Source organism: Camponotus floridanus, unplaced genomic scaffold (genome assembly GCF_003227725.1).
Source record: "Camponotus floridanus strain SB8 unplaced genomic scaffold, Cflo_v7.5 scaffold39, whole genome shotgun sequence".
NCBI classification, from domain to species: Eukaryota; Metazoa; Arthropoda; class Insecta; order Hymenoptera; family Formicidae; genus Camponotus; species Camponotus floridanus.
Window position 1 is genome coordinate 1,534,410 of NW_020229536.1, and position 23,481 is coordinate 1,557,890.

General features: G+C 26.4%; 1 protein-coding gene across 8 annotated transcripts; it reads right to left on the bottom strand.

Annotated features, from left to right (window-relative positions):
• Positions 1-7,069: 7,069 nt before the first annotated feature.
• Positions 7,070-23,172, bottom strand: LOC105254951 (glutamine--fructose-6-phosphate aminotransferase [isomerizing] 2). Of its 8 annotated transcripts, none has more exons than XM_011263942.3 (15): positions 22,735-23,172; positions 17,672-17,779; positions 16,968-17,057; positions 16,725-16,868; positions 15,453-15,619; positions 15,157-15,298; positions 14,191-14,214; positions 11,560-11,646; positions 10,678-10,835; positions 10,368-10,607; positions 10,085-10,283; positions 9,707-9,951; positions 9,477-9,632; positions 9,255-9,383; positions 7,070-8,161 (listed from the first exon to the last, which is right to left on the bottom strand). In XM_011263942.3, the coding sequence occupies exons 1-15, from the start codon at positions 22,739-22,741 to the stop codon at positions 7,916-7,918; spliced, it is 2,142 nt and encodes a 713-aa protein (XP_011262244.1). In that variant the 5' UTR covers positions 22,742-23,172; the 3' UTR covers positions 7,070-7,915. The 8 variants fall into 8 exon arrangements, with proteins under 8 accessions (XP_011262244.1, XP_011262247.1, XP_011262246.1 ...); XM_011263945.3 differs by lacking the exon at positions 11,560-11,646 and adding an exon at positions 12,519-12,536 and having other exon boundaries at positions 7,916-8,161; XM_011263944.3 differs by lacking the exon at positions 11,560-11,646 and adding an exon at positions 12,519-12,539 and having other exon boundaries at positions 7,916-8,161.
• Between the last annotated feature and the right edge of the window lie 309 nt (positions 23,173-23,481).

Below are 23,481 nucleotides of genomic sequence, written 5' to 3' on the forward strand. Positions count from 1 at the left end.
CAAGCGATTATTGCTCCGTTTTTTGCACAAAATCCTACCACAAAAACACGTCTGTACTGTTCGCTAGCAGACCGTCAACTGATTTGCGTAGTGATTGTAGCCGGATTGATGGAGGGAAGATGAAGAGAAGGGGCAGATAAATCAAAATGGTGGATGGACGGATGGGCGGACGAATCATTGACTGTGCTTCGTGTTTACAAAGAAGAGCACAGAAGTGCAGCCAGTTTCGATAGAGTGATCACTTAGGTTTATACGATATTGGGTACTGCGAGTTGAAGAAATGAATGCAAGCAGTGCTGATGGTCATGAGAAATCGTGCTCCTAATCCTAATAAAAATCCCAATAAAAATCATCCCCGTTTGCGTCTACTTTCCTAATGAAAAGTTACATGCGTTTAGAGAAAAATATATATATGAATCCTAATGAATATTATATGCAAAAACTTATATTTTAGTTTTACCTCTTGTTTTATTAAAATTTTAAAACAATTTTTTAATTTTTAGTTCAGGGTTTCCGGGCAAAAAAGAAAATCTCCAAATTTTGAAAGAGAAAATCTCTGAGCCATTAAAGTATTTCATTTTTTACTTTATTCGAGATAACGTGAGAAAGTTCTTTAGTAATTTTCTATCTTTCACGTACTATTCTTTTTTTATTTTTATAATTATTTATATTGTTTTATTGTTGAATTATTTCTTTTAAATTACTTTAAAATTTGAATAAATAACATCTATTTATTTATTATCAATAATATCTATTTCTTTATTTAACGTAAAAATATTTGTATTATTTTTACGCTAGTATAAGTTGATAGCTTTTTTATATATATTAATTATTTTTTATTAATGCACTGTTTTATTTAAAAAAATAATAACATATATGCATATATGCATTTCTGAAATTTTAATTAATTTTATGTTTTGATAAACTTGACATTTATAGCATTGATTTTGACATCGTTTCGCGTAGACTTTTATATTATTATATATATCATATTTATATTATTTCATAAATCTCCATCATTTCAAATAATAAATATAATTATGATAAAGAAATTATATATATTTTATAGAAAACAGATTTTTAAGTAATTAACTTAAAAATCAATTAAAAGTAATTAATTTAAAAATTAATTATTACGTATATCGAAAAATTAATTATCATGACAGATACCTAGATATTATTCAAAAGATAGTTAGATATTATTCAAAATAAGGAAAAATATTTTATTCTATTTGTTAAAATTAATTTAAAAGAGCTAAAGAAGAATTTTCTTTTCTTAATTTTTAATGAACTAAATATATGTGCTAAAAATCCATTTATAAAACTATGTAAAGTCTATGTAAAAATTTATCTATATATGAATAATATCTAAGTTGGTAACAGCCATATGTAATTTTAATTCTATATTTTTTAAGTAATTTTAAGTAATTATTTAAGTATTTTATTTTAAAATAAAATTTTATTTGATTGCATATTAAAAATGTTATTTATTTTAAACAGATTAAATATATTTATAAAATTAATAAATAAAAAGCAATGGCTTCTCCTTAACTAAAAAAGAAAAAATTGAGAAATAACTAACAAAAGATTTTAAGATAATTGGTTTAATCAAGCTTAATTATCATTATAGTTATTTAAATATGAAATGCGAAATAAAATTAAATAATGAAATTTTTAGGATTTGACTATATGTTCAACTGAATAAAAATTTTTTCTGAAAGAACGAAAGTGCAATATATTGGAGAAAATATGCTTTACTCTAAGTCTATTAAACTGATGTTGGAGGAAATGTAAAATTTGTCATTTTCTATTTCAGTAGATGCGAATAATAAAGGAAATAAAAAATTCTTTTCGCTTGGCAATTTATTATTTCCACAAGAAAAAAAGCTGATATAAAGCTGATATAAAATTATAGATTTTTATGAAAATGTACTAATGAAAATGGCAATATCTAAAAAATAAAATTATCTTCTCAAACTATTGAATGATTGTTTTCTCCCTAGCTTGTGATAGAAAAGTATATTTTAGATTAGGCAAAAAAGATTATTATAAACTAGTTTGATCAGTAGAAAAGAACATGAAATAAAGTATACTCTGCAATCTATTTTATACCCAGAATTGTATTTATATTTTATTAACAAATTATTGTATTTATATATTGTATTTATATTTTATACAATTTTTATGAATCTAATAACAAAATTATTATCAATTGAAAGTAACAATTTAATATGTATTGAATTAAATACAATAATGAGATTGTTAAAAGAAAAATTCGAGTAAAAGATAAATTTTTTTTGGATCTGTCGTAAATTCTGTACTACTAAATACATAGCAAACAAGACTTATTTATTAATAAAACATTATTTGTTTATCGAAAAAAGTTAAATTATCTCGGAAAATGATATAACTATGACATATTGACTTATGAAAAATTAAAAGCTTTTAATAATTTAAAAAATAATTTTAAATATTGAAAATAAAAATGTTTTCAATACGATAACTTGTTTAAATATGATTATTAATCAAGATAAATTATACGATGAAATAATACGTTACAAAGAACCTATTATCTTCTATAAATGATGTTAATAACACACTGAATGAGATATGAAGAAAAATCTTTGTAAATGATAAAAATAATAATTTAATTGAGTTACTTAAAATGATACAATGTATTTTATCGATATCATTGAACAATAGTTATGCAGAAGAAATCTTTTCAATAGTGAATAATATATTGAATAACGAACGAAACCGCTTGAAAATGAAATTGGAAAAAACTGAAACTTTTAATAAATGAATTATGATATAAAATGTAAAGAGAGAGAGGAGGAAGAGAGAGGAAGAGAGGAGGAAAAGAGGGAAAGAGAGAAAGAAAGTTTTATGAATATACAAGGAAGCCTGAATAAATTAGAATTATTAAAGAATACCTTCAGTAATAAGAAGTATCAAAATGAAAATGTAATTATAGAAGTATGGTATGGCATGATAAAATAAATGTGGAAGTGTCTTTTCTTGCGTCGCAATCTTTAAATATGTATTTATTTTTAATTCCAAATTGAAAATTAGTTATAAATCGTAAAGATACTACTTAAATTAAAACTACCAAAAATATTTATACAATATGATATATATAATAAATAATATAATTAGCTTGTAGCACAATTGTGCTAGCAACTCTATTTCCGGTTTTTTACGTGATCGATCTCAAAGATAGTTTAGATGTGGAGATGTTGTACGTAAGTCAGACAAAACATTAATTGATTTTCTAAGACTTCAGATTCATCTTTGGAGTCCTCCTCAAGTTACTTTATGGAATTCAAAATAATTCCCCTCATTTCCTGCTAACTTAATGTTTGTCTGAAGCTATTCTATTTTCTTATTTATCTTTCTAGATCTTATCTGCTTTCTGTTCTATTGGTCATTTTTTTCATTCGTATTTCTCTATCAATAATAGATATCTAGTTCCATCTTTTATACCTATAACTCTTCTATATAATAATAATAGGTACTATTTATGAAATTGTTATTTTCATAACCGAAAATTGTTTAAGAATATTTGCAACAATGATATAGAAGATACTATCTAACTAAACCATAAAACTCTTTTTCTGCATGGGCCTTAAAAACTGAATTATAAGCAGTTAAAGAGTCTTCCCATAATATAATATTTTAGCCATCGTTAATATTAAGCAGTCGTAGTTCAGCGATTCGAGCATTGAGATTGATGAATATTTCATAAGGCGCTGCTTCGCGTGATTAATACTGGAATCTTCTCATATTTTCGTTTTTCTATTTATAATTAATGAGAAACTAAATGATTGAATAAACAAAAAATAAATGTAAATAATAAAATCTAAGTAAAGACAACAAATTAATTAATTAATATATAAAATAAATATATAAAATAAAACACCAAAAAATGGAAGAGAAAAAGAAAAATAACCGTTTCTGAGATTTTATAATATAAGATACTTATGAAACTAAGCAGCTATTCGTCTTGCTATTATTCATCTTGTTCATTTTGTCTCTATAAATAATAATTTTTTTTATGATTCTAATAATCTAATTTGTCTATGATTCTAATATTAGAACAACACAAAAGTTTTGTTCAAAATTATTAATCAATATCTTTTATCTACCTTTTATTACCTTTAAAGAAATTACAGAATTTTGAAATTGTAAAATTTATGGTTAGTTGTTTTGAGAAAATACTAAAAAAAGAATTGCATAAAATTAAATTAAATTTTAATTGTATATATATTTTAATTAATTTTAGCATGTGATACATTTTGAAAAATACATTAACTTAATTACATATTTGCGTATAATGCAATGATTACCATTCAAAGATTAAACAAGATAACAATTCTTTCAGTGTATCATGGTTGTCTTGAATGTATAAAATTGAAAATCACGTCATATAAAAATGTTTTGCCAAATTCGTATTTATTTATTATGCATTACTATGTATTTATATGTATATAGGATTTATATGTAGTTTGATAAAAGATTGAATCAACGCTCATGTGAGAGAGTAAACTAAACAGAAAAATCCTTTACCAATTTGCAATTTTTGCAACAATTATTGACTTAAAAGGACTGGCGAATAAACATGCGTTTTGCCTAGATTGTGGGCTATATACTTTAAGTATGTCAGCAGCGAGTCACATGGCAACGAAAAGTTTGTTTCCCTCTTTTTTTCGTTGCGGTATTTGTCGCTGACATACTTAATAACCATATCATTTTTCGTATGCAGATAGAACGAGTTAAACGCTTAAATAGAAAAGTCCTTTACTGTTTAATTTTCATAGTAAATAATGAGAAATTAATTAAAAATGATCGACCAATTTGCGCGAATATTAGTGAAAAGACACAGCCCGCTGTTTTGCAGTTGATAAGACACGTTATCCAACGTTATGCACAATTTATATGTAATTGTCATTATTTGTAGAGCGCTTCTCTAAATGTTTCGCCACGTGTCTAATTATGCTGCATGCTAATATATTTTCTATTCAGCTAAATTTTTCTACTCAGTTTAATCCGCTTTACCTACACACGAGAGGAGATATAATTATTAACGGACATCCAGTACATGTGTGTGTGTATTTTTATCTTTTCCTTGTAAAATACTTAATATGGACATATTTTATAAAGAAAAGAAATATATTAACACACACATACACATATTTTATATCTAATTATATATATTTATTTATTTATATTTATATTTATATTTATATTTGATTATATATGGATTATTCTTTCCATGGAGGATATTTTGAAGGATATTTTCCATGTTATATTTTATTAAATTTATCAAAAGATTAATTTTTTGATTTAATTATGTTTATATAAAAGAGTCATATTAAAAAATTAAACATCTATTACACTAACGTATGTTATAGGAGTTAAAATACAATATTAAATGCAATAAAATCATATACATTTAGAAATTCTTTCATATAATATCGTGTAAAAAAAAGAATATTATATTAATATGAGACATACTAATGTAAGTACTTACATTAGTATGTCTTTCACTAATAATTCGAATGTTGAGATATATTACTAAACTCATAACTCGGATTGTGAGTAACGAGTTTTAGCTATTGCTTTATTATTATTATTATTATTCAAAATTTAGCTATTGCTTATTATTTAAAAGTTATTAAAAATTATTAAAAAGTGTATATACACACTTGCATATGGATGTCGTATCACCAATATAAGTAGAGCAGATTAAACTGAATAGAAAAGTCCTATCTGTTACGATTTTCGTAATAATTAATAAGAAATTAATTAAAAATGATCGATCCATTAATGCGAATATTAATTTACGGCTAAAAAAGACAGCTCTGTCATGTAGTTGCTAAGATACGAGAACTCACGTACAACTCGCATGTAGTTATTACTTGTTAAAGCGCTCTCAATACTTCATCGTATGCTTTAGTAACCATGTAACAGTGGGCTGCCTTGTAGTGTGCTACAATGTCATTAAATGAAAATTTTTGTTTTTGGCCTGTTTAATGGCCTCTAACATTTTTGGCCAAATTATGATTATAATAATCAAATTTAGACGACAGATTTGTGTACAGCAAGTAAAAATATATCAAAAATAACTTTTCATAATGTACTCGTATTATGAAAATGGTATTAAACAGTGTAATTATATAAAAATAACATATGGTACATGTCACAAATTATTGTCAACAAAATTACAATTTTAATACAAGAGTTGTTATTCCGGATTAAGTCGGCAGGTGGACGATAAAAACTCACAATAGGCTTTATTAACATTAGCAGTAGAAATCGAGAAAGATCTGCATTTCTCAATTATTTGAATGAAATAGATTCTTGTATTTAAAAGCTTTTAATATTTTGTTGAATAGTTTCATTGCATATTGATATGCTTATTATATATCTTTTCGCATTTAAAAATTTCTGTTAGAATAGATATAAAGTCTATAAAGCGTGATTAGTAATATAAAATCGAAAATATAGTATAATTGTTTCTATCAGTTTAATTTCTGACAATTTAATTAGTTTAATTTCATACAATTTATGGCCGTTTCTACCAACGTCGCTTAACTTTAATCTTAGCTTAATTCTAATATTCTTTGTCTTTTTCTAAAGAAACAGTCAGAAGAAGACGAAGAGCGAGTTAAACTAAGATTAAAATTAAACGACGTTAGTAGAAACAGACATTAGAACATTAAACTAATTGAAGTCGACAGGATGAATGGGTTACTGAAATTATTCATTTGCTGCCTATTTTTAAAACACAAAGTAGAAGTTTAATTTTCATATAATACACAGATAGCATTTATATTTATACACAGATATATAATACAGATACATTCCATATATTTATATATAGATAGCACATATTTAATTTAGAAATGTTTTAAAATTTTAATTTAAGAAATATCTTTTTCTAAAAAAAGTCAAATTTGAAAAAATAAAAAATTGCCCACATACATATATAAATTTGTATATAACTATTGTATATAGACTATTTTTTATCATTAATTTTAAATTAAAAATAATTTTTTTATCGTAAAAATATAAAAATGTTTCTTAAATTATGCTTTCAAGCAGAGTATGGTTTTTGTTGAGATGTTTCTTATTGGTGTTTAACGTTTATAATATATTAGATACGTTTATGCAACCAACATAGGCTACCTAATTATATTTCATGTCTTATAAATTAAATTATTTTTGTAATTTATTTTATTATTTATTTAATTATTAAATTAAGCTGAAGACTCAAGATAGAGTTTGGAAACGGAATGTTGAATTTCTGATTTGGGCAACTATTTTGCAGTAAAATATATTAACATTTTAATGAATTCACGTTAGCTTTGAATATTAAATTAGATAACAATTTATATGTTATTATTCTCTTGTATTTAAACGGCTAGGAATTGCAGATCTTAATCAATTTCTGTCGCCAATTTAACATTAAGTTGCGTTAGCAGATTTTACTCAGTTTTTATCGTTAATTTATTATCAAATTCTTTGTCGACAGATCGCAAGTCTAACTTTAGACCAATTTGCTAGCATCTTTTGAGTGAATTTGTTACGAATTTGCTAACATATTAACAATTGATAATATATATATATATATATATATATCGAAGTTAAGATGATTGGCGGAGGACACACTAATGTAAATATGTACTAATATTTACTCCCGATACCCATACAGCACAAAACATTGCAGCAATATTATTAATATTGCAATATTGCTGCAATTTTCTATGTTGCATGGGTAATAATGTTTTCTTCTTTTTTTATCTTCTTATTTTTGTTATAATTTTCTCATCTTCATATAGCTTAAAAAATTTAATAGCAATATAAAGTCGTAGTAAATTCATATTTCAAGAGAATTCATGGATCCATTTGATCTTTATTCGACCGTGACTGATTTCGCCAAGTTTCGTGGACAGTCGACGTTACAACCACGCAAAACCGCAATATGGAATGACAATAATTGCATGGGAATAACAGTGAGAATTCCTTGCAAACAATCGACTGTTTTGGGTATCTCGAGAGCCCTATCGGCAAAAGCTTTCGTTTCCTCATCTCCTTCCTCGCAAACAACGATCGGTTTACCATCCCGCGCGGTAACTTGTTGCAGTGCGTTCATGCATTTCTGTAAAATAAATCCATAATAATCAGACGATAATAAAACAATTGATATATTTATATCTCTTTTAAATTCGTCTTGCATGTAATAATCCAAAATTAAATTCACAGATGTTTTAGATAGATTAATATTTTAATTTTTAAAATTACTTGAAATTTAGAAAATCAAAATTTTTATATAAATTTAATCAAGAACCTTATAAATTAAATAAAACTTGACCGATATTCTACATGGATCCTTCTAAAAATTTTTATAATATAAAAAAGAAAAAGTTAAGAATAATTAAAGAGTATTCGTAAATCTTACGTTTTTTATATAATATTACTAAACTGATTCTATTAAATACTCGAAATCTTAAGAAATTTAATTAAGCATATTTATTAAAAGTTTTAAATTTATTCATCAATCTCTTAGAAATAAGAAAGAATTGGGACAATTTTAATCAAAATAGATAGCTTGAAAGAGTTTTATATATAGAATTCTTTTTTTAGATTACTTAGTCTCGTTTGTACGAAAGATTACAAACGGAAGAAAGAGAAAAAGAGAGTGCTTATATAAAAAAGTAAAAACATTTCTATAATAAAATATCTGGAAAAATGTTTAACGTAAAAATTTTATAGAAAATTTATTATTCATGTTATTGAAAATAGATCTTGAATATATGCATGTTCTTATTTTTTCTAAATTTTCTAAAAAATCTAATCTATCTATCTTCAAATTATATATTTTATATACAAATTCAAAAAATATGTAATAAAAATTATCTATGTATTGTAAATAAAAACAAAACGAAGGAATATTAATGAACGAAATTATAATGATTGAAACTAATAATATTTATTTTTTTTGTAGTGAATATAAATGAATATTTTGATGATAAAGATAGAAAGAAATAAAAAAGTATACGAAAATTTTTTTGCATGATGTAATTCTCATTCAATTCATACTTTAAGTGATAAGTCGTCTAGCTTTGTGAATGTTTTTTCTAAAATAATGTATCATGAAAGAACTAAGAGAGCTAAACCGTTTAAGAAAAAGTATGATAAATATATTTTTATAACATGATTGATTATTAAACATAATTATTTAATAGACTTACCATGTATACCGGGTCTCTCATCACGATCATAATTACCGGCATGGAATCATCAACAAGAGCTAATGGACCATGCTTTAATTCACCAGCCATAATTCCTTCGCTGTGCATATATGTCAATTCCTTCACTTTCTGCAAGTACAAAAGAATTATTCATAGTAACATCAATTGCAAGGAAATATATTTTTGCTTCTTAAAGAAACATATATTTGCTTGTGAACTTACAAGTGCGCCCTCCATACATGTAGCAAAATTATATCCACGACCCATAATCAGTAGAGATTTATGTTGGAACAAGGATTTCGCCAGTTCTTTTACTTTATCATCAAGCTTTAATACTTCACGAATGAGGTTATCAAGATTTTTTAAGCCTTCGATAATCTGAAAAAAATATGCGTATGATTAAATCAGATTCTAATTTAGCAAAGATAAATATTAAACACAAATAAACGTACCTGTAGGCGTCTTGCACGAAGAGAGATTCTATCTTCACTCATCACTAGTGCAAACATCACTAGAGAAATAAATTGTGAAGTATAAGCCTTAGTACTTGCCACACCAATCTCGGGACCGGCATTTATATGCACACCACAATGGGACTCACGACAAATGCTACTACCGACCGTATTAGTAATACCCACAATAAGAGCCCCGCGACTTTTACAATAACGCAATGCCATTAATGTATCAGCTGTCTCGCCTATCATTTATAAAAAGAAATTATTAATTATAATTTCTAATTTTATCTACTTATTATCAATTATTAGAAACATATAAAGTTAACTCGTTAATTTATTATTATCTTATTATTATCTTATTTATTATTATCTTACCCGATTGAGAAATAAAAAAACAAACGTCGTCTCTAAAAACTGGAGTATTACGATCCAAAAAATCGGATGCAAGTTCGACCATCACCGGTAATTCTGTCAATTCTTCGAGAAGCTGTCGCGTAGCTATAGCAGAATGGTAGCTTGTACCACAGCCAATCAACATAAGACGTCTGCATCTTTTAATCTCGGGGATATAATCCTAAAAAGATTAAAAGTATTACTATTCTTTGCTTAATAAGAATAAAACTAAATGTATAAAAATATTTTTTCTCGCAAAAATTACTTTAATTCCACCCAAAGTGACAGAATTATCTTGAAAATTCAAACGTCCTCTCATGGTATTCACAACTGACTCCGATTGCTCGAAAATTTCTTTCTGCATGAAGTAATCGTAATTGCCTTTCATGATCTGCTGAATCTCCATCTTTAATGTCGTTATTTCACGAGCATGTGGATCGTCCATGCAGCGACGAAGACGATGAATGCTCAATGCGCCTTCTCTAACAGCCGCTACATCATCGTCCTAATTGATAAAAAGTATATCAGAATATATTGGATAAAACTGGGATAATATATAACATTAATTCTCGCACTTCCAGAAATATCACACGATTTGTGTGCTCGATTATGGCACTCGCATCAGAAGCGAAAAAATATTCAACTTCCTTGTCCTCAAGAGGTTGAAATTCGGACGTGCTCTCACTACGCGGCATAATCGGAAGTTCCGGATTTCTGCCATGTGGACGATGATCTGCACAAAGTGAAAATTTTAGCAATGTATTCTATTTTGCGGAAATATATAAAGATTTATTTTTTTTTAAATATCCTTGTAATTACAATTTTAAGCAAAATTATAAAACAATAAAATATTGTACATTCTAGTACAAAAGTTTTATTTTATTAACTTTTTAAATTTCTTAAAGTAATAAAAATATATGACAAATACATTATATTAATAAGAATTGCTTGTAATACAATATTATAAAAATATAATATTTATATATATGCAGTAAAAAATGTTTCAGAAATAAATAATCAAATTTTAGAAACATACTGTAATGATGAAAAAGATCCATATAGTTGTAAAAATGTTTTCTTTTCAATTTATAAACATTTTTTATGTACGACAAACTTTGACAAGTACATCTGTCAAAAAAGCTTCAAATAAACAAAATATATATATATATATATATATATATATATATATATCGATTTTTTGAATTATAAATTCTTTTGTTTATATATGTTTTTACAATTTATTACCTATTTTTAGAACATTACAAAATTCACATTAGCATTCAAAATTCACTATAGCATTGTATTATGGTAATAGAAAAATACTCTTTCATTTTTTACACTATGTTAGTGATAACAAAAAATTAGCTAAAATATTTAATTAATAAAATTATTATATTGAACCTCTCAAGGATAAATCGCGAAAAGATACATTACATCCCTTTCATGCATTAACCTACTTTCATGTATTAAGCCACTCCCGGATAATATGAGGGATAACGGTCTAACTGCGCAACAATGCACAGCTGTGGGCGCAATACTCTCTCCTGGCGACATAAAAAGTTTATGTTCATGCAAGTTTTGTGAGTAATTGTTGTGTAAAATGATAAATTTTATAACTCTAAATATATATATAAAACAGAAGTGAGGGTAGTCTTGTTATAGTATACCAGAGTTCCGTTCTATTTCTTGAGAGGTTTTCATATAATTAAAATTTTTTTCTGATTATTCTTTATTACATAGACAAGTTAAATAAAATTAAATTGCTATGTTTTTTTCCTATTTTCTTCTAAACCCCACACCAAATTGGCATAAAATGTAATATCTAATAATAATAATTCTAATGTATAATAATAAGTCTAATGTAATAATATCATTAGAAAGAGATAATAGCGATTATTATTTAAAAAATTCAGATTTTTATATCTTATAATACCTAGAAATATTAACAATACCCAAATGTTAATGTCCAGCTCGCTGTAAAATAATGATAATATCACCGTAATAAGAAAATTAATATAAATAATGCCGATGTCATAATGTAGTACCAATGATCAAGATGCACAATCAATAAGACTATTAATAGAATATATATTTTTATAAATAAACTTCAATAGATATTACATGATTTCTTACACGGATGATATTTTCAATATGGATAGGTGAAAAGTGTGTACTATACGTGACAGAGAATATATATGATTATACATGTAAAAAGACGATTATGATGCACATATTTGAAGCATGATATGATTGCCCATAATCCATTCTTAGCTTTATAAATCGTAAAGGTCGGCAAGACATCCAGGCGCTTATCCAAGTTAGAAATGAATGATTATGTTTATTTCTCATAAGTAAATCATAATTCATTCATAAGATAACACAAGCAGGGAAGCTTAAACTTAATATGAAATATTACCTTGAGACGGTGCTTCACCTTCTGCACAGAATGGGACGCGGGAGGAGAAAAACGAGAAAGAAAACAAAAACAATTAGCGCACAAATAATGCCGCAATAGTAACAGCGTAACAAAATCAATATAAATTCAATATAATGAGTAAATATTGTATAGCATAAAGAACGAGCATTAAGCATACGATGAGTATTAAAACAATATAATAAAAGTTTGAAAAAAGATATTATTTTCTTCTTAAAGCCTCTTAATTTTTTAAATATTTTTTTTATTTTCCAAAATATTTACTAATTAATAATCATTAAATTATCAATTAATAATCCATTAAATTACCGATAACCATTTAATTTATCAACTTTTTAAGCATATCTTTTTACAAACTTCAAAATTCAAATATCATCACAAAGACACATATACTATATCATGTAAAAGCTGCAAATACATAAAGCCAAGTAAATACAAGAAAACATTATATTTTTTTTGTAAATACAAGAAAACAATATATTTTTTTGTTTTTATTGTTTTACAAAAGCTATACTTTTGCACTAGTACTTAGTACTTAATAATATTTCAAACTTTCACATATAATGATTAAGTAGTATTTATCTCTGTTGTAATAGTCTTGTATTTTTTAATATACTTTATCGTAATTATTAAAATTTATTTATTATATCTGTATATATTTATTCATTATATCTGTTTGTTCATGTTAAAAAAATATTTTATTTACATCAATATATTTTATTTATGTTTTAGAAAAATTGTTTGATAAATATTCATAAAAAGAGATACTTTTCCTGATGGAAATATCATGTTGAAATTAGAATCATTGAAAATGAAAATTACTGAATATTTATTAAATCTATTTCAATATAAATCAGAATTTTTACATATAAGAATATAATTCAATACTATGAATTTTAAAGAAAATTAGAGGGAGTAAATATTTTTTTGAAAATTAATAATGATAAAAATGCAGGGTTAAATAAAAGGTACACATCACCGATTTTATTGTCGCTTAAATATAGAAGAAATTGAGTAATTCCCTAAAATCTTGAGTAATTCGCCGCAAAAATAAGTGGAGAATGCCATTGATTTAGAAAATATAACAAGTTAAATTTTGACAAATAACGCTTTTTTTAGACATTACATAACTAATGTTAAAAACATTGTAAGTATATGAGATTTGTTTACACCCATCCCTCGAATTACGCGGATTATTTATTTCACACGTTTTGCGGAAAAAACCGTAAAAATGGTAAGAGCAGCAAGTAAGAACCAACGCAAAAAATTAAGCGCATATTTAAATGTTTATAATTTATATTAAAATATCATTGTATAATACCAGCTCAACATAAAGCGTATGTTTCATCTTATTTTTAAACCATTTTCCACGTAAAAGAACTCAACGAAAAGTATAAAATTATAACGTAAAGTGGTCAAAAAAGAAAATAAAAAGTTAAATTTTAAACACAATTATCAATAATAATAAATTAAGAGATATAGCATATTTGCATACACATATGCACACATATTAAGCAAGAACCACATTAACGAGTAGCATTTCGATTTACATACCACATAGAGATACCGTACTCTTTTTTCATGCTCTCATTATAGTGAGAGATCCAGTGGCGAAGATAATAATCAAGATAAATTTATATAGTAGTGTATGTACCTTTGTTTGTGCAGTGAAGATCATCTGATGGCGTAAAAGTAGTAGAACATAACCGCAAGGTGATCATGCAAAAGAAATACTTATATAGTTATCCACATTAAATTCGCACGGAAAGAATGTAGCACTAGAGTTATCACATTCTAAAAAAAGAGGCAATAAGAATATAAATTAATAATCATGCAACTCTATCCAAACTTTCTAGCAATTAAGATATAAAAAAATAAAAGTGTGAAACAAAATTGCAAGCAAAAAAATATTAATTATAAACAAGATTTTATATTTATATCTATTATTATATTTAGCACTATTTAATAATATAAAATACAATTCAATAAGAGATAGAGAACTATTTTTTTAGTTTCGTAAAATATTTTTACTTGAATAAACACATGATTCGCAAAACTTTAATACGAATATCAGCAGATACCTTTCTGATAAAAATATCAGATAATATTTTAAGAATATTTCAATGATCGCCTCCAATATAATATTTCTAATCTATTTCAGTGTACATGATTAAAATGCTAGATGACATAACAATATAAATAATAAAGCAGAATATTATTTAATTACATGAGCACTAATTTCTTTCCATATCGAATAATTAACAGTTCGGGATTAGTAGAAAAAGCACATGCTTAGTTAGTCATATCAGCTGCCTTTATCTCGAATGTATAATCGCGTGAGACATGGGATCGATATTAAAGTTAAATTGATTAGATAAGGGAAATCTTAAGGCATTACTACTTCCGCACAATTAATTATTACACAAGATGTATACTTAATGTTCTTCATTTCTAAAGATGCTTGACCTTTTTATACTGATATGGCCGATGTTGAAACATCGACAGACTAAGTTAGATACTTGATGTTTAGCATCGACCAAGGATTATTTTTTTATCTCTTCATGATGCCCACCATACTATAGTATAAACCAAAATTGGATTCGTGATGTTTTAAACTTACCTTTCCCATAAAGAATAGGCACATGATCAGTAGCCAATCTCGTTTTTGTTTTGATACCAACAAGAAGCGGTGATCCTCGTCTCGTAGCTACGCATTCATCCGGGAAATACTTGCTTTTGAAGCAAAGAGCAAAAGCTCCTTCCTAAAATATTTTTTTAATTATTATCTCTCTTTCTTATCTTTCATAAATTTATGAAAAAATAATAGAGAGAACGCTTTTTTTTATTTTAATTTAATTTACTTTATCTTTCTATAGAAGAAATTTTTCTTTTTTATCTCTTCTTTATAATTCTTACCAATTGTTGGACAACTTGCTCAACGAGTTCACGAAATGAGTACGTGGGATGCTGTACCCAGAGATGATGAATCAACTTGGCAATAACCTCAGTATCAGTATCGCTTTCAAATACGTATCCTCTCTGTTGCAGCAGAGTTTTAACTTCCTTATAATTTGTCACAATACCTGTTCACAAAATAATTATATATTACAAAAAGAAATCGAGTAACATCGATTTAATCTTATCTACGGTTTTTAAATCACATTAAAAACTTGATTTTTTTTAATTGAAACTTGTTCTTTTCATGTGTTACATCCTGTTGACTTCACGATTCCTTTTGAAGTTGCGGCAACAATCATTCGATTAGTGATAAAGAAAAATCATTCGATAAATAGAGCCTACGATACATATAATTTCCTTGATATTTTATTACTTGTTTACAATCCTTCAAGCAAATAAAGCAATAATATAAAGAAATAATATTATAGTAGGTATTTCCTACAGTTATATCTTTCGGCAGAAGAATAAGAAAATATCGATGACAAAACTAACTAATAAAACAGTAAAAACAAATACAGCATTTAATTGCAGTAATTTAATAAAAGAAATCAAGGAAAATAGAAATTTCATTGACATTCTTCAGGAGATTAACTGAGTCGTAAATTAACTAGATTCACATTCAAAAAACGTTTCGTTGGAAAAGATAACTTACTACATAATTCAGAGGATTTTCAGCTGATATCAGACTTACTAATCAACGATCATTAGAACTACAAAAAGTGGAAGAAACATCCCAATAAATAAACACACTTGAATTCTAATTCTTACAAATCTAATTCTAAAACATTCGCATCTCTAAAATTTTAAAATACATCCTCGAAAAGGGAAATATTTCGAATTGTACACAACAAAATCGACTTTGAAATTATAGTTGTTACAATATCCCTCATCCTTTGCCTGGTCTAAATGTAACACATGAAATTGTTAATCAAAATAAACATTTGTAGTTTATAAATATTTTCTTTAAAATTTATAAATAAATTTCAATTTATTTAGATAAAACAAAAATCATAATCAATTCTTAATTTTAAGGAACATTTTTAGCTCTTTATCCAATAAAGATATAATTTTAAGAAAATGTAAATTTATATCTTTTCTTTGAAAATTTTTACCATAGGTTGCATAATTCTAAATAAAATATTCTGTTCTATTTGCAATTTTGCTCCATAAGATTCTTTTATTTGTTGCAATATTTTATTTAGAAAAAAAATTTTATATTGTAGAAATTACCATTATGAACAACGACAAAAGTATGTTCACTATCGGAGCGTTGAGGATGAGCATTCACCTCCGATGGCACACCATGAGTCGCCCATCGCGTGTGAGCGATACCAACGTGACTCTGAATTTGGGATTCGAAATCAAGATTGGTACCTGCGAGGAAACATAATAAAAGATTTTATATGGGATATATATTTTTTTCAATGACAATAGCAAAAACAAATAGTCTCACAGTTTACAGCCAACACTTACGGCAAAATATCTCTTCCTCGAGAGCCTTAACTTTTCCTTGTTTCTTGATAATCGACATGTCCTTACCATCCGCACTATCGAGAGCGACGCCTGAAAACAAAAGAACACTTCGTGAAAAATATTTTTACGACCAAGATATCGCAACTTTATTTATTTATTTATGCGAGAACACGAAATAGCTTTTCCTTTTTCTTTCAGAAACAAGTTTGCTAATCAGAACGAGGTTTGAAAAAAAACAATATACTCGAATCGAATATAGTCTAATACTAGTTCTTTATTTTACAGTAGATATATTCAAAGCAATTTTACAAACGACATATAAGTCATTTAGTAATAAAATTATTCAGAACAATATTATTTTAAATGACTTATGTCATTTAAAATTGCTTTTCGTACTCGAAATACTTTTTTATGTATATTTCTAAGAATAAAACATAGCAAGAGCATTATACTTTTTTCATAAAATTTAAAGTAAAAAAAAGATCATAAACAATATTATTTTTCAAATATGATTACCTTTAAATATATTTTTAACTTTATAATTTATAATTTATATGAATATTTATCCTCTAGTATAAGATAAATTGTATCAAAATACTTTTCCTACTTCGAAACGTTTTATATTTTCCTTCGTTCTTTTCTACAAATATGCGTGTATAATTTTAGACAGGAAAAAATTTTTGCAACTAAAGATGTCATCTTACCTGCAGAATCATATCCGCGATATTCTAATCTTTTCAAGCCAACAACCAGCAACTCCAAGATTTCCTTTCTGCTCTTTGGCGTCAAATAATTCAAATAAGCAAAAATCCCTGGAGATTCAAAGGTACATAATTATTACTCGAATTGTTGATATATAATATATATAATAAAAATACGATTCAATTATCATTGAGATATCATTGATAGTAAAAGATATTACAATCCTTTTCCTAATAACGCTATAAATTATTTAAATAACAGTATGTATGTACGTATGTATGTGTATAAAATTTCATATTATTGAATGCGCATGATGCAAACAAAATCTTGGCAATGATATTAGTATAACTTACATTATAAAATACATTAAACTTATACTTGTGTACTTTTACTGCTTTACATGCAAATCATTCAGAAAAATATACTAAAACATTCACGCCATTAAATAAAAACAGATCATCTATTAATTTTACTGAACTTTACTTTCGTTTTTGAAGATTGTATTCCTGATGGAACACAAAAAAAATACGAAATTTGATTTATTTAAAGGCACAAAAAAGAGAAATCATAAACAAAATTTTTTATTTTATTTTCATCAACATGCTAATTTATCAAATAAGATACGTAGACGTAAAAGTATAAATATATATCAAGAATATGCAAGCTGCAGAAAGTTACAAGTTTATATTTAAAAATAAATTATATATTCATGTAAAATATATAACACCATTCGATTAATTTAAAGAATGACGTCTACTTTAGCCTAAATTTTGGCTTTCGAATTTTGGAGTAAGCGAGGTATTGTCAAAGTTTGAAAGCATATCAATCTGCGCAAGTTATAAATGCAACTTTTGTACTGTTCCAGAGAAATTTCCAAAAGCTTATCATCGATAGATGGCAACCTATCAAAATCAGTTGTAAACTATTTAATCATGATAAAGCTTCATAGTTATTGATTAATCTAAAATCATTTTCTGTATATATATGCTACTTTATGTTATTTGAACATTATATATAGTGATTGTTAGTATGATTGATTATGATGGCAATAGTAGCAGTGATGATGTTGGAAAAAAATGATTGTCGATGAGGATTAAATTATATTAAATTAGATTACTGCTCCCGGATGGTGCACCTTGTCATAATAGCCTTCGAGCAATCGCTAAGAGCGCACACAAGAGGAAGGAAAACTTCGATAAATAATCCGGCTGAGCAGCCGTAAGCTTCTGGACGATTTAAAGGACTACGTTCTAAAGAAAGGAAAACCTTGAGAGAAAACCAATTTTGGTGCAACATGAAAGGCATACGTGATCGATATTAATGTGGTTAATATCAATATCAACATGGTCAATTGGTGATCAATATTATAACGTGGTCAAACGAGTGTCACTCGCAGGAAGGTCATTTAAAGCTTTCTAGAATCCTGCTGAGCCCCTCCTTCTTTTGTGGTAAAAGAAAGAAATCAAGTACGTCGGAATGGGCAGTAATGCTCAACCGATCCGGAGCTTGATAATATGTGCAAACGGTGTCCAGGATCCAGATAAAACGACCGAAAACAAACTACAAAAGAAAGATTTTTAGTGGATATACTTGGCATTGCACCCATCGCTGGGAAGTCCCACATTCCTCATCGGACCGGGAGTGCATAATGCATTTTCTCTCTTCTTGCAAAAAAAAATGATTAGGAGGATTAGGTATTGGCGATGACGATGAATATAATGAATATAATGTAATGAATATAATCTGATCATAAAATAAAGATTTGATAATCATAAGAATAACAATACAAAATAGAATCAAATGGAATGGCGATTCCAACAAGCAATTTGTGCTTCTATTAGCAATCGATACATGTGTAGAAATGAGAATGTTCCCTGCAGCATTTAGATTAGGTTACCTATAGCTTATCTATATGAAAAATATAATTATTCGATTAATTTATATTTATTTTTTCGGATGGATGTCACAATATATATAGGATTATGTCCAGAATTTATTCTACAAATTTATTTACAAGTTTATTTTTACTTATAAACGAATATTAAAGAAGTAATTTAGTTTAAACAACAATCTATTCCATAAAATTTAAATAAATTTTCCGCGCAGATATACACACACATAAACACATATATATACATTTGCAACTAAATTATATTATAATATAATATTGATTTTTAATAAATATTATATTATATTGATTTTACGATGATTTTTAATAAATAAGATCAGATTTTTTACATATGTAATACAAGTATACTATAGTTAAAAAAATTTTTTTAAATGTTTCATCGAAACTTTTCTTATATTAAATTCCAATAAAAATTTTGTAATAAAAATTAACACAATTATATTGTAAAACTTCTTCTATTTTTGACATTACAAACAAAACTATTAGCTTGCAATTGCAAATGAAGTGTAATATCCGAATATATTTTTTGCACGATCTATTATTCTCATTGCATTGTAGATGACTGTCCCACTTTTAGTCTCAACAATCAGTTGATTTCACTCTGAAAGTCTACCACTTAATTCTCCTTCTCTTTCCTTTTTTCCTTCTCTTTCCTTTTTCTTTTCTTTTTATTTTGTTCTTATGTTCCTTATTTTTTCCTTAAGCGAATACAGTTTTACCGATTATGGTACACAGCACAATATTGCCTATTTCTTTTTTATCACATATTTATTTATTAAAAAAATGTTATTAATTTAAAAGTAGAGAATTATTGAATATTTTCATATAAAACATCTATATCATCAACAATGAAAATAGTGACTTCATTAAGCACAGATACCAATATCGGTATACATTCAATAATGATTTGAATATTCAAATTCTTTGAAAATATTTAAAACTCGAATATCTGAAAATTGAATTTGAATCTGAATTAGTTAAATCTCGCGCGACAAATGAAATGAAAGGATTGATCGAAAAGAAAGAAATCGTGTCTAAAGGTGAACATTTCTGCTAAATGTCATATGCTAACTATCTTATGTTTCTGCATTCTCCCAGGTTTGCCGACCACGAAAAGACTTTCACTTGACCGGACTGATCGTCGTCGACATTTCCTTATATTAAACCAGAAACCTTCTCACCAACAAATATATTAATAAGTAGTTGTAATACAAGAGCACACTTACAAGTCCACTTTTTAATATCTCTTCTGTAGAGATTAAATGAGTAATTGAATTGGATGTTTCGTTTGCGAAGATTTACAGAATTTAAATTTAAGTCTAAACTATCTGCAAACATATTGCAGAGCATTAGATATTTATTTAAGATAAAATTGTTTAAACAAATGCAATAAGAGTTATACGTTTTATATTCTAAGTATATAAAAACATATAAATATATGTGTTATCGCGATAAAAAGAGAAATTACAAATTATAAATATTTTATACATATTTTATATATATTAAAAGAATGTTTCTTAAGAAAGTAAGAGAAATAAATTAATTTCGCAATGTTATTACATAAGACATTTCGAGATTTTGGAAACTGGAATTATCAATGCTAATTTTGATAAACATATAATTTTTTTAACCAATATATAAACAATAATATTTTCTTTATCTAAATAGAACTGATAATTAATAACAGAATATATTTAATAATATTCAAATTAATAATAATGTGTGTGTGTGTATATATATATATATATATATATATATATAAACACCCACACACACACACACACACACATATACACATGTATGTTTGGTGTATTTAATCTATATAAATTATCGAATATGAATGCAACATTCAAGAAAACTTATTTATTTTAATGTTTCTTATTTTAATTTTTTTAATATTTCGCAAAAAAATTATATGATTTCTCGCTTCTAATATTATTTCAATCAATATGAATTCAATAAAAAATCCAAAATCCTAAAAGAATTTTAGAGAAGGAAGAATTTCAGAAAAGGATAAAAAAGAAATTGTATTAAGAAACATTTTTCTTTCTTCATTGATCTTTATATAAATTACAAAACATTATAGAAAATTTAATATCAGCTTTCTAAAATGTACAATTCTATGTTCCAAATATTAATAATTTTTCATTAATTTATTAACAGTATTTGTCAAAAAAATATTTGAGTCTAAAATTAAAACGTATGTGCATAACGTATCGTTATGTGCTTTATGATAAATGGTCACTCGATATGTGCTATTCCCGTTCATATCATGCCCTTGATATATTAAATGTTATCATTATCTTTCCTACGTCTTATCCTTTCTACTTTGTCCTTTCAAAAGAAAATCATTTATCCGATTTATGCATATAAAATAATAGAACCGGTAGTTGTAGTTGAAAGTGCATCAAAGTATTCTCTTGGAAATCCAACAACTTTTAAATGAAAAATTTTTTTGTTTAACAAATTTCTTAGAATTTAAATAAAAATGGCGATTTCTAATGTATGATTTTCTCTTTATATCAAAATTCTTTTTTTTGTTATAGATAATAGAATTTAAATATTTATTGAGGAAATATATTAGAAAATATCTTAGATTAAACAAAAGTTTACAAAGCAATAATTATTTTAATTTAGATTAAATGGAAATATATTTCACGATTACAAATATATATATTTCATATGAAAATATAACAGAAAATAAAATAACATAATGTAACATAATGATATTTAATCCTTTTCTAAAATTTAGCTTTGAAATTTTTAAATTTATTCTTTATAATACAAGAAGTATTATGCTTAAGAAAATTTTTTAAGATTTTTATATAATTTTGTTCATTTCTATTTTTCTGTTCATTTCTATTTTTCTTTATTATGCCAATTGATAATATAATAATATATCGACATATGCATTCAAACAACAATCCATTTTACACTAGTGTCATCACAAAAAACTTCATCGCAAATATACATACTATAGATTTCTAAACATGATTAAATACAATGTGTTAATTTTCGAGTGGTCAAATAGAATCTATGAGTAAGTGATATCTATATAACGAATTGAATTCGCCATTTATTAACTGCGATGTCAAGCCGGTGGTGAAAGTCACGGCGGTATTTATGCATGATATGTGCAAAAAATTCAATACTTACCACACATGTTATCAAAATTGTTTTATCTGCCACGTAAACACAAGAATATAATGAATAAAAAGACGAATAGCAGTGAAAAATTAACAGAAGTAAGAGGCCCGTCACTCGTAGAGAAATGTCACTCGTTTAACATCTGGCGCGTGCTGCTCCGAAAGACAATCTGAACTGTGCGGCAGCGTGTTTGCGACTCTTATGACGTGTGAGCAGCAGTACTGTCAATTCGTAGGACATGGGACGTGGAACCCCCACCGCCCATTTGACACAGAACATCACTACCACTAATGTAGTACGTATGGCAACCGAAATTTGTGCAGCTTTGGACAACACCGAGCATAAATTATTTAAATCGAGCCTTTATTTGACAAGTAGAAGTAAAAGTATACGTAGAAAAAGGCTTATTCTATTCCGTACTCCTCGCATTCTCTCTCGCTCATGCGCATAACGTTTTCTCTCGTTATGCTATGCAAATGAGAAAGAAGGAGCACAAAACAGAGGGCATCCTTTTCTACGTACACCTTGATCCCCACTCCTCAACATTTGGTCTAGATGTAGTCATGACATAGATAGAAAGGTATACCGTATCTTGTGAATTCGAAGTCGTCCACAAAATAGCCAATCAGAAATAGCCAAGAATGCTAGATTCAATGTGACTACAATAAATAATTATAATAAAAAGATTAATAAAAAAATTTTAATATAGATTAAAAGCAGTACAAAATAAAAATTGAATAATAAAATTATTTATTA